Genomic DNA, 12464 nt, shown 5'->3' with positions numbered 1-12464 from the left:
ATTGCTGTCATATAATCACACTGCATTCTGATTCAGGTCAAATATTTCACTCTTTGCACTTGGTGTTTTTTCTCTTTTACTGTTTTCTTAACCTGTCACAGCCTCTTAATTAGAATGTATTGCTAGAGGACCGGCAGCATTGTCAAACGTTGTGCATTTTACAAAAAATACACAAAAGCACCAGACAAGCAGCTGTAGTGCCAGCTCCTCCAGATGCAAAACTGAAATTCCCGAGAGGGGCATCTTCATTGTTTTCTTTCTTTGTTCCAGAAGCAAAGGCCGATAATGAACCGAGCTGTTCTCCGGCAGCTCAAGAACTGTTGACAAGGCTGGGATTTTTACTGGGAGAAGGGATCCCAAGTGCCACACACATAACCATTGAAGAAAACAATGAGACCATGGTAATGCCCGAGGAAGACACTGCATATCATACCTGCTCAGAGGATGCGTGAAGGCATAGCCATCTTCTCCGCCTCCCCAAGGGGGGCAGTCACTGTTCAGGCAAAGGAGTCTGGGCTGTCGTGTATTGAAATTTCCTTCAACAGTTTGTGGTTTCTGCAGCGGGCGGGGGGGTGGGGTGTGGAGAGGCAGAAGGGTGCAGAACTTCGGGATGTGTCCACATTAACCTTCGAGCTACCACCCCGGGAAGAGCAGCTCAATGAATTTAAGTGGCCGAGAGAATCCCATAGTCATGATGCTACTTTTATCTTCCTAATGCTGTTCTTCTCAACTGGCTGCTCTGGGATATGCTTTCGTGTGTGTGTGTGTGTGTGTGTGTGTGTGTGTGTGTGTGTGTGTGTTTAAGCAGTTGAGATTTTGGAGGGTCAGCGGGATGAGGAATTGTAGGAGATGAGGCAGAGACAAGATGGAATCAAATGGTTTGTGCACGGGAGAGCGCTTGGCATCCTAGGGAACCAGGAGCCTGCTGCTTCTGAATCGAGATTTGTCTGTTTGCATGGCAATGAGGGGCCAGAGCTCCCCCCCGCCCCAGGAGGGTCCCTGGGAGGGTGTCATGCACTGATTGAGATGGCGGTGGCCACCAGCCTCCTTGCCCTGATCTCAGAGCCCATAAATCTTCAGGAGTTGAATTGGGCTGCAGTGCTCGTGAAACGTTACAAAAACCAGAGTTCCCAGGTTTTCCGTACAGAGGTCAAAGAACCCATTTGTCTTCTGCAGGCTTTAAATGAAAGGAAGTCTGCCTGTTTGCTATTTCTATTTTATGAATGTGCGTTCCCACTAAATTATTTCTAAGACTGCCCTTTTAAAATAATAGTAATCATCATCATCATCACAGGGGAGGGGGACAGGACAAAGATATTTCTCTTGTAAAATTTGAAAGAGCACATCTATATGAAGCCCCTTCTGTTTAAAAAAATATATATAAAACTGTTTTCCATGTTCCTGTTTTTAGTTTTTCTGTTTGGGCGTCAGAAACAAAAGACTGTGTAGAAGCATCCTGTGTGAAGCCGTGCTAACTCCTCCTTCCATTCGTCTTGCAGTGCACAGCTCTGAGCCAAGGCATCAGTCCTTGCTCCACACTAACAAGCAGCACCGCATCTCCTAGCACCGATAGCCCCTGCTCAACCTTGAATAGCTGTGTCAGCAAGACGGCAGCCAACAAAAGTCCCTGTGAGACCATTAGCAGCCCTAGTTCCACCCTGGAAAGCAAGGACAGTGGAATTATAGGTAAGAAGCACACGGCTCGGTAACGTAACGGCTCAACACACGTCAGCCAGAGCATTCAGCAGGCACTTCTTAAGAGGATTTGAGCGTGGTCTGTGAAGGTCGGTGTGCCAGGGCCCGCCCTGCTCTCTGCAGACGGCACTGGCTCCGTGGACAGCCGAGAGGACGAAGCATCAGCTTTTACATTCCTTGGTGTCTATTTTTATAACACTGGGCTCATTTGGTTAAAAAATCTCCAGATCGGATCTGGCCTGTGACGTTAAAAAATCTGACCTCCTCATCAATTAAGTCCATCTGTTGGGGATATGGTCCCACTAGGACGTGGAACGGGGCAATAAACCTGCATTTTGAGGTGTCTTCCCAACCCAATCTCAAGGTCCTTTTATTTCCTCACTTATTTCCAGGTATTTGTTCTTGAATTTCCTTTCATGGGATCTGACCACTCTTTTTAAGGCCAGAATTTTCTCAGACTCCATCCTTTGTCCCTGCACACTGACACCCACGCAGTAGGTCTGGTTGTCCTGAATTGTGGATCAGGAGACACAGATTCTAGTCCTGACTCCTAGGGTGCTTAGCTCGGTAAACACTTGCGTAACATTCGAGTTCTTTGCACCCTTCTTTCCTTCTCTGTTAAAGTAAGAATTCTGACTAGTTCAGTAGTTTTTGGTCTCAGGTGCACATTACAATGCTCAGCTGAACGTGCAGCTCCTTTTGTTTTTCTGACTTAACGCACATGTCTTTGAGGGATACTTTACATTCTAGTGTGGACTGAACCCCACTTACTTCCACATGAGTATGTATGTAGTCAAAGGGAATGACATTTGAACTCCTAATTTTCTCTAGTCTTATCTGCTATTTCAAAACCAAGTTGCAGATCCATGCACTGTGTATTTTGGGGGTTGCCTCAGAAGATCTGTGAGATCACTGGGGTTGGGTTGTGGGCTCCCTGGCTGTAGAACTCACCGTAGCTTTCGGAGGGGCCCTTAGCATAAGGGTGGCTGCCTCTGCCCTCAGTTTTCATGTGGATCAGGCCCTCCCGGTAGGTTTCTGTGTCATTTGGCTTTGATTATCTTATTGGGATGCAGTCATATACCATAATAATCACTCACTGAAACCACTGAATGGTATTTGGTCTGTTCAGAGTTGTGCAACCACTGCCACAATCTGATTTCAGTACCTTTCACCCCAAAAAGAACCCCGTAGCCATTAGAAGTCACGTTCCATTCTACAGACACCCCCAGACTTGTTCAGTGTGTGTCTCCATAGACTACCTGGTTCTGGACGTCGTGTTCAAGTGGTGGTTTGAGGTTGTCATAGCGAATTTAAATTCTTTCACTTACTCTGCTGGTTTCCTGTTCCCACCTCACTCTGCTTCCCCACCTGCCATTTGGTCCAACTCGTTTTTCCCAGTGTTACCTCTGTGCTCATGCCCTCTCTGAGCTGTAACCACAGCCGAGTCCATGGTATATTCTGCAGTAGCCAGCTGACTCCCTTGACAGCATCCTTCACTCTCCTGAAATGTCCTCTCCTCCCAAGAGTTTATCTTGTTCAAGGAGTTCAGTGCTCCATGGTATTTTGGATAGCCTGTTCTCTTTTCATTCTATGATCTGGCATGGGCATTACCCGCCTCTGATTATAGCCAAGCCAGTTTCTTGTTGTGATAGGAACTTTTTCAATGACTGAAGAGGACCCTCATGCATTCACTCTTTCCTCCCTCTCTGTTTCTCTCTCTTTCAGTGAGATACAGTGCTGCGACTTAAAAAGTATTCTAAAGAGGGAAAAGGAACAGTTGCCAGTTTCCTGCCTTGTCAAGGAAAGATCGAGCTGCAGGAATACCAGCACTCTTAATTAGTATTTGATTTAATACATCCATCCAATCCCAGAGTGGTTATTTTCCCTATTATATACTCTCCATAGCACCTCAATATTTTCCTTCAATTTACTTGATATTTTTTAAAAATTATTTTTGTTTCCCTATGGAGGGGATCTCATTTATATTATTCTGGCTCTCTACTGGCCTTCTAGTAGAGAAGAGTTGAGAGCTACTGAAGGAGCTATGCAAGATTCCCATTCCAAGTTGGCGTTGTCACATCTGTTAATGTCATTTGTATTTTAAGCTGTGTCTTGTCATTAAAGTTAAATGACATGTTTCATGTTGTTGGGGCCGTCCGTCATTTCCTTGGCTGAAGTCAGACATGTTCCCTTAACTCAGCTTCACATAAAGACGGTGACGGTTGAGATGAAGTGGAATAATGGGCAAATTTAAGTCCCTCTTGTATGGAAGGTCCCCAGCGTTGGGGATGGTGCTCCTTTCTCCTTAGCTATCTCCTGTCTGGAGTAAGGACCATAAATGGTTGAGAGGGAAGTGCTGTGCTGGTGACCGTGTTCATCTGTTTGCTCTCCTTCCATGACCTGCAGAACTAGATTCTGTTGCCAGGGGACACATGGGAGATGTGGTTGGTAGAAGGAGAAAAAGCAAGTATTTCCTCTCCAGGCAGACTATGGCCACAGGTTTTGAAGAGGCAGGAGTGGTAAGGCAGAGGAGGGAGAGAGCTTCCTTTGTCCTCAATCAATACAGGGTATGCAGGTTTCACGGCCTCTTCACCGAGTAGGGATCTGTGACTCAGTTGTGGTTCTGTGATTGCTGGAGGTGGGGCGTGTGGTTTTTCTACCTGAGGAACAGGACTGTTTTTATAAGGTGTAGCCTGGGAATGGCAGCCTTTAGGCATCTTAAATGTTTAACCGAATAAAATATTCAAGAACACAGTGATCTTAGTGGGCAAAGATGAAGGCGAAGATACCTTGGCTTCCTGCTTTGGAAGGCCTGGCGGCTGCTTGTAATAGGCTGATTAAGATCCATGTTCTGAATTCCACAGGCTCTGGAGAGATGGGGAAGAAGTTTCCATTTAATTTTCCATTTCAAGTTGTTTAAGATTTGTTTACCCCTAGAGCTTGGGTTGGAGCGGCAGAGGTATCAGGGGTGGGCTGGTAACAAGTCCACACAGTTGGGGTGGCACTTCGATCTTTGGGGAGCTGCAGGCGCCCACATGGGCTCAGAGCTGCATGTACAGTTATTAGCACTGTTTATTTAGGGCACTTAGGGGAAATTTCAAATAGTGTTAGCCCATCCTTAAACATTCCTAGCCCTCTTCTTAATATGTAGGCTTATTTCCATCATGGTGATTATATTTAACCTATATATTTTTGACCAACAGATGCCATGGAGAGGTTGCATTCCCCATGCTTATTAGCTGGCCTTCTGATGGGCTGCCACAGGGCGCCCCCCCTCCCCCAGCTCTGTTTCTGCTGGTTTTGATGTATCGCAGGTGAAGAGAATTCCCTTTTTAGGAATGGCTTAGTAGAAGAAAGGGCAGAATAATGACCGTTAGAAGAATTTATTGGACTCGCTCCGGTTTTTTTGTGCAGAGGTCAGGGCTTAGCAGAACCCCCGTGCCCTCTGTTCCAACTTTATCATGTTATGCAGAGGGCAGTCCTACCTCGTCCTGTTTGAGGAGGTCCAAGTTCTTAAAATGTTCTTTAGAAGTATAATAATTCTGTCGTGAGACAGTACAAATACTGTCTCAGCTGGATGGGCATAACTGAATTCCCTACAAATAGATATGTATATATTTTAAAGTAAGTACAAGTATGTGTGTGTGCAAGTGTGTGTATATATATACATACATGTATATACACACATACATATGTATATATTATAATGTCATTTGTATTTTAAGCTGTGTCTTGTCATTAAAGTTAAATGATATGTTTCATGTTCATATATATATATATATATATTTATATAAAATGTTCTACTCTTGACATGTTAAAATAATTGGCATTACCTAGAAATTATTGTTCGATTTTTCAAATTTGCAAGGTGAGGAAACCATACCCAGTCAGCATAAGGTAGCTTTTTAATAACTTGCTCTAAAAGGAAAATTTGATAAAGAAGTAGCTTTTATAGATGTTTCCTCCATGCCTGAGAATACGTTTTTCTTAGTGACACTCCTTTGAATAAACTTGCTTCTAGCTGTTAACAAGTGGAAATTGTAAACTGTATTAATCTCAGCTCAGAAAAAAATTAGGTTATGCTCACTAGAATGTGTATGAAAGCCAATCTGATCGATTATTTATCTATCTTAAAGATTGATTGATTTGATTTTAGAGACCAGAGAGTGTGTGAATGGTGGGAGGGGCAGAGGGAAAGGGAGCAAGAATCCTCAAGCAGCCTCCCTGCTGAGCGTGGAGCCTGATGCAGGGTTTGATCCCAGGATCCTAATAATATCATGACCTGAGCTAAAACCAAGAGTTGGATGCTTCATCAACTGAGACACCCAGGTACTCCCCAATCTGATTTTTTAAAAAGCATCACTGAAATCAGTGGGTTTTAACAAGCACTTTTTGATTTAAACATATTGTTTAGTTTTTGTCTGTGTCCGTATCATGATCAATATTTGTGTGTGTGTGTATTTTTATTTATTTATTTTTTTAAGATTTAATTTATTTATCCATGAGAGATACAGAGAGAGAGAGAGGCAGAGATACAGGCAGAGGGAGAAGCAGGCTCCATGCAGGGAGCCAGACGTGGGACTCGATCCCAGGTCTCCAGGATCAGGCCCTGAGCTGAAGGCGGCGCTAAACCGATGAGCCACCAGGGCTGCCCCGTGTGCGTGTGCATGTGCGTGTGCGTGTGTGTTTAAAAAAATAAAAGGATTAGAGACGTCGGGGTGGCTCAGTGGTTGAGCAGCTGCCTTTGGGTCAGGTCATGATCCTGGAATCCAAGATTGAGTCCCACATCAGGCTCCCTGCATGGAGCCTGCTTCTCCCTCTGCCTGTGTCTCTGCCTCTTTCTCTGTGTCTCTCATGAGTAAAAGAAATAAAATCTTAAAACAAAAAAAAAAAAGGATTATTGATCTATTTAGGAAGAAAGGGAATGGATATTGGATGAGGAGAAACAAACAAAACCCAGCCTCCCTATCAAGATTAAAAAAAAAAAATCCTTCCTATACATTAATAATAGATGTGCCCAGGAGAAGGACTTACAGGTAGCAATTAGAAAAATTCTGGCTGAGTAAGAGGCCATTAAAAGTTAGTCATTTGTCCCTTCCAGGCCCTTCTCTACTATCTGCTTGTACCTGCTGACATTTATAATCTCCAAATTACTTTTGTAGTATTCCAGATCTGTTTCTGTTTGAGAGTTGGTGTTAGGACAGCTCCATGAAGGAGGAGGGGTTTTCCGAGTGGGTGGTGTCCACATCTCCCCCACTGGGGCATGTCTCCCACACAAAGCAGGTGTGTTGTTCGCCTGCCCAGCTTCCCAATACCTGAGCCACCACATTCCAACAGGCCCTATAGCTTTCAGGAGATTAAGTACTGAGAATATGAAAAGGGTAAAGAATTTAGGCTCTTCCTGCTGCCTTTCCCCTTTCTCTGGTGGGGAGATGGGGTGCAGCTTGTGTTTGCTCTTTCTCCCTTTGAAGCTGGAAGGCAGGTGTAAGTTTAGGCAGGGGAATACCTTCACAGGAACGTTTCTCCTGTAAAAGTGGCTTGCAGGAAATACTGGATACTTGATGAGCATCCTGCTGGCGCTTAACCAACTGAAGGAAACTCTAGTTTGATAATATTTGTTTTTCTGGCCAATTGCTTAGGATATTAAAAAAAAAGTTTATCGTGGTCTGACTTTGATCTTCCGTGACTCAACTCTACTCCCTCCTGGGCTTGTAAAATGAAATTGATTCCTGAGGTAGCTAGAGACCTTTTGTTCCTTGTATTTCCTGGACTTTGTGTGCCAGGGGAGATGATCAGATGCAGAGAGAGACGCATACAAAGAGGAATTAATTGTATTTTATTTTCATTTTTAACTTGTTGTAAATCCTGCCCTTTTGATTTTATGCTAATACTGCTTTGTTGCCACCTGTATTGCCCTGCTTGCTACTAAATTGAAATGCTTTGAAATTGATTTGGTAATAACTATTTAGAGTGTTTCAGATCTGTGTTAATATTCATTTTGCTGCATTGCCTGCAATTTAAAAAATCATCCTTAATTATAGAAGCTTTTTTTTTTAATCTCTTGGGTGAGGGAGGAAAATTTGTCTTTACATATGTAATTTGGTAATACACTTAATGTGGGAAAGAAATCCTTAGCCATGATTTGAGGCAGCAGAATGCCTGCTGTACTTGTATTCATACTGTGGTTGGATTCTTCAGGGGGCCGTTCTGTTGGTGCAGCAAGCATTTATTGGCACCTACTGTGTACCAGGAGCAAGTTTGTTCAATACTGGTACAATAAATTTCAGGTTCAGTATCTTTTTCAAAACTTGTCCACCTGTGGAACCAAAGAGTGGTCTTCTGCCCTTGGAGACCTGGACAAGTTATCAATTACTGAAAAGGTTTAAAACATGGCAGTGATTGTCACTTCTTGATGGAGGGATGTATGCTGTAGGTACATAGTACCAACCACTGATGGTGCCTTGTGCTCTTTACTGGAAGAGTGCAGAACTGTGGAGTCATTCGACTGTGTCCGAAGCTCCAGTGTCTATGCCTCCAGTATACAGGGTAGGTGAAGCTTTATGGAAACAAGGCGTTGGGTGTTATGGCTAGAAAACTGCTCTTGTGTAAATCCACATGCTTTTCTCTGGAGGCTGTTACTTGCTGTGTCTGACTGGGTTGGGGCAGTGTGGCCTGTCTTCCCCTCCTCCAGTTCCCTGTCCCTGCCGGTCCTTGAGGTGTTTCCACAGTCCAAGGGACTGACAAATGCCACTGTGAGCTGTGGCTCCAGTCCCTGGCCTCGCTGCATGTCCTAGCAGAGCGTGCCTTGCGCAAGGCTGGCAGCCCCGAGCCGGAGATGTGGTACAGAGATCTGTCTGCCACGAGCCGAAGCACAGCACCCCTGGGCAAGGCCCACAGGCCGACTGCTCTCTGCCAGAAGTTGTGCAAAGAGAAGCCACAGGTGACTCAGGCCACCTTCCCTGTGGCCTTCCAAGGTGGGGTCTTCCCCGGGGTCCTCTCCTTGCTGGGCTGAGGGAGGTAAAAGCAGTGCCTCCAGGTGAGCCGACTCTGTTCCCTGTGTGGTTGGTTGGCTTGCAGGTGGGGCAGGCGGAGAAGCCCAGTCTGGCGTTTCTGTCTGAAGGTTTCAGACAGGCTGGTTTCATCTCTGGCAGGACTGCCCTGTGCCACTTGGGGAAACCCAAAATGCGTCATGGTAGCCAGAACCATGGAAGATGTTGGGGGCGGTGGGGGGTGGGCGAGGGAAGAAGCGAATCCTATCTGGCCGGGAAGACCAGGGTATTGGGCACGGTGCTTCCCTAACTTGTCTCTCTCCTCTTTGCCCGGTCGCATTTAGATTCCGGTCTCTCCTTCCAGAGTTGTTCGTGATCTTTACTCTGTCAGGTCAAAGGAGGCGGTCTCCACACTAGCTGGATTTCCGTTTTTCATTCCCTTCTCCCACTTTTCTAAGCAACCATTATGTCCTTTTCTTGTTTGATCTTTAATTCATTGGTCCAGTGTTTTAACTTTTAAACTCTAGGTCAATCATTAAACTGAATACAGAAGTTTAAAAATGTTTGTTTTTTCAGTGCTACTCTATTTTCAGTTGTATGGGATAGAAAACATAATCTTGGGTACTCATGAGATACGAGATACTTCACATATGTGCACTTGTATCTGATTTTCTCCACAGTCTGGGGAAGGACAAAGGACTCTCTCTTCAGAGACCCCTGGCTTTGAAAATGGAGAATACAAGACCATCTATGGAGCGCTTGAGGAAAATGTCCATTTCTGTTTTTTTTTAAGTCTTTTCCAATTTTTTTTCTGTGTATTATAAATTAGGGTACTGTATCTACATAACTTGTAAATGCAAGTATATGGGATGTATGCTTAGATTTTTCTGATAGCGTGATGTGATCAGAACAGTGTAGACCACTGCGACAAGGCTTCAGGCCTTATGGAACTTTCCTGCCTGTGGGGCTGGTAGGAGTATTCAGTGAGTTGAGATACAATAAGGGCTTAGAATAGAGCCCATACATAGTAAACACGATTATATTTATGGCAGCCACTGCTGTTATTTCCTAAGGCTACTTTATACTTAATCCCTCCCCAGTGGATTTGGAATGCTTACAAATAGACATTTGGTAAAATAAGTACCCTCCCCCCTTGCCCCCCCACGGAGATAAGATTTTGGGAAAAGGAAGTAGGAGGAAGGGCAGCGCCAGTGGCTCAGAGGTTTAGTGCTGCCTGCAGCCCAGGGTGTGATCCTGGAGACCTGGGATCGAGTCCCACGTCAGGCTCCCTGCATGGAGCCTGCTTATCCCTCTGCCTGTGTCTCTGCTTCTCTCTCTCCTCTCTGTGTATTCTCATGAATAAATAAATAAAATCTTAAAAAAAAACTAAAAAAAAAAAAAGTAGGAGGAAGTGAAAGGGGGGAGGTAGGTAGGGGGATGGGGTGTGGGAGGTATAGGTGTCCAGTTCAGGAATGAGTCAGTCCTGGAGATGAAAGGCACAGCATTGGGAATGTAGTCAGTGGTCTTGTGGTAGCGTTGTATGGAGACAGAGGGTGGCTACCCTTGCATTGAGCACAGCACAATGTATAGAATTGTTGAATCGCTATATTGTACACCTGAAGCTAATGTAACATTCGTTTATACTTCAATAAAAAAAAATAAAAATACTAGAGAAAAGATGAAGTTGGGAGTCAGGTTGGTAAGACTTTATTCATTTTGCTTATCAGTGGGTAGAAAGTTTGATGAATCTTAGTAGCCAGTATAAAGAGAAATTCAAACACACAAGATGATAATGTTTGTAAGTTAAAGACAAAAATGTACCCATTCCTAGTACTTGGCCTAGAGAGACTTACCCCTTGTGGGTTCTTGAGGAGGAGAAACCAAGGTTCAAACCCAAGCTCTTTGCACTTTTTACCTCTTTTCTTCATCTCAAAGGCCGATGAATTCTGCTCTATCTGTATGGTATCCTTTTGTTTTGTTTTAGATTTATTTGAGAGAGACTGAGTGAGTGAGAAAGAGCACGAGCAGTAGGGAGAGGGAGAAGCAGGCTTCCCAATGAGCAGGGGGCCTGACATGGGGCTCCATCCCAGGACCTGGGATCACGACCTAGGATGGAGGCAGATACTTAACCAGCTGAGCCACCCAGGCGCCTCTGTACAGTATCCATTTGATGTCAGTGGCCCTTAGTTCCTTAACAATTATGGACTGACAGTGTAGTTGTTTTAATTTTCTTCTTAATGCTCCTTTAAACCTATTACTTGATTTAGATCCCACCAAACTGCTTACCGGGTCCTGAACCTAACACTGTTTTTCAAACATTTTAACTATGCTTTCAATATATGAAAGAACCTTCAATGGGCAAAGAAGGGGGTGCAGGAAAGCCGGGAAGGAGGAAGGCATGTAGTTTTATTGCAGTACTTTATATAGTAAAGCATCTAATGACTGAGTAGTCTGTCTCTCCCACCTCCTAATCAGCCAGGAACTTCATCCTGGCTACTGTCAGGACTGGCTTCCCTCCACTAGCCCCTGCCTGGGGGGCTACTGTTTTTAAGGAACTGCAGAATATTTTTAGTCACAGACACTTCTGGTTGAGAGCTATGTAAGGCAAAGGGAGTTTTAATACGTGGTGTGTGGGCCGTCAAAGGGGCTGGTGTTAGACGTACCAGTAACTGTGTGTTGGGGGAGTGGGGTAGGGGAGAAAAAAGATATAGGGAAAGAGATTAGTTTCTCCCAAGTCTGTTCTGTATTTATAAAGTGGGGTTGATGGTTCTCAGCCTGTCCACCTCTTGTCCAGGGTTGTGGTGATCATGCATATGTCCAAATAGGTCTTGAACGTGCTCTGGAAGTAGTGTAGCCTTGTGCACTAGTAGGTCTAGTTAAACATGCCATTTACTCCAGGTTAAAGGGAGTTTTCAAACGATACGGAGAGTCTGAAGTAGCACGTGTGAATCAATGAGCAGGACCAAACCTAAAGTAATTCTAAATAGTGAGAAGCGTGGAGCCTAGCCTCCTAGCTCAATAAAACTCGAGGCCTGATAAATCACTCATTTAACAGAATACTGTGTGTTGGAAGAGTGGCTGAGACCCTGTCTAAATGATGATGGCAAGTCTTAATTGGCAGAGCTGGCATCTGTACTCGTTGATGGAATAAAGTGTTAGAATTTTGAGTTGTGAGGGAACTTGAAAGATTATCCAAGTCTCCAGAAAATGTCAAACATCACTTAGTTTTCTGAGGGTGGTTTTTTGTAAGTCCTCACAGTGAAGATATTGCTGTATTTGTGTGTGTGTGTGTGTGTGTGTTAACTTGAAGACGAGTGGCTAACTTAATTAGGAGTTTGAATTTGTTCACCTGGAAGAAAAATAAGTATTTTTGAGTAGCCTGTCATTAGTTTTAGGAACCAGCTTCTTTTTCTTGGCCACCGTGGAGCTGCCCTGTTCTGTGTGTCTCTTGGGTCATACAAGGAGACTGTGCGTGTTGGGCCTTCCATCTACCCCATCGAATCTGCATCAGGGCTTCACTCTTCACTGTGCCTGAACTAAGATAGAGGCACACTGAGGGGCTTCAAGCCGTGGAGGCTGCATCTGGCACTGGCTCGCAGTGGCTTGTGGAGTGGGGCGATCTTAGTGGGAGGGCGCCGGGCTTGAGAACCTGTCACCTACCTGGACAGTGGAATGTGTGTCTTAGCTGAACATCATGAGGGCAGTTGGGAGTCTCCTCTTTAGATACACGATATTAACTTACCCTCCTTTTGAAACCGAGCCCTGTCTTAGACTTCTGTT

General features: G+C 44.6%; 1 protein-coding gene across 4 annotated transcripts in view; it reads left to right on the top strand.

Annotated features, from left to right (window-relative positions):
- Positions 1 to 12464, top strand: part of TANC1 (tetratricopeptide repeat, ankyrin repeat and coiled-coil containing 1) — a 226906-nt gene that overhangs the window by 149718 nt on the left and 64724 nt on the right. For 3 of the 4 annotated variants that reach the window (XM_055307799.1, XM_055307801.1, XM_055307800.1), the window contains exons 6-7: positions 271 to 401; positions 1500 to 1686. In XM_055307799.1, coding sequence (XP_055163774.1) covers positions 271 to 401; positions 1500 to 1686 — 318 coding nt within the window. Of the gene's footprint in view, positions 1 to 270; positions 402 to 1499; positions 1687 to 5932; positions 6025 to 12464 lie in introns of those variants that run through there. The other variant, XM_055307802.1, reaches the window with a different exon arrangement.

This window comes from Nyctereutes procyonoides, unplaced genomic scaffold (genome assembly GCF_905146905.1).
Source record: "Nyctereutes procyonoides isolate TBG_1078 unplaced genomic scaffold, NYPRO_anot_genome, whole genome shotgun sequence".
Lineage (NCBI taxonomy): Eukaryota > Metazoa > Chordata > Mammalia > Carnivora > Canidae > Nyctereutes > Nyctereutes procyonoides.
The sequence above is the reverse complement of the archived record's forward strand: the minus strand, read 5'-3'. Positions and strand labels throughout refer to the sequence as shown.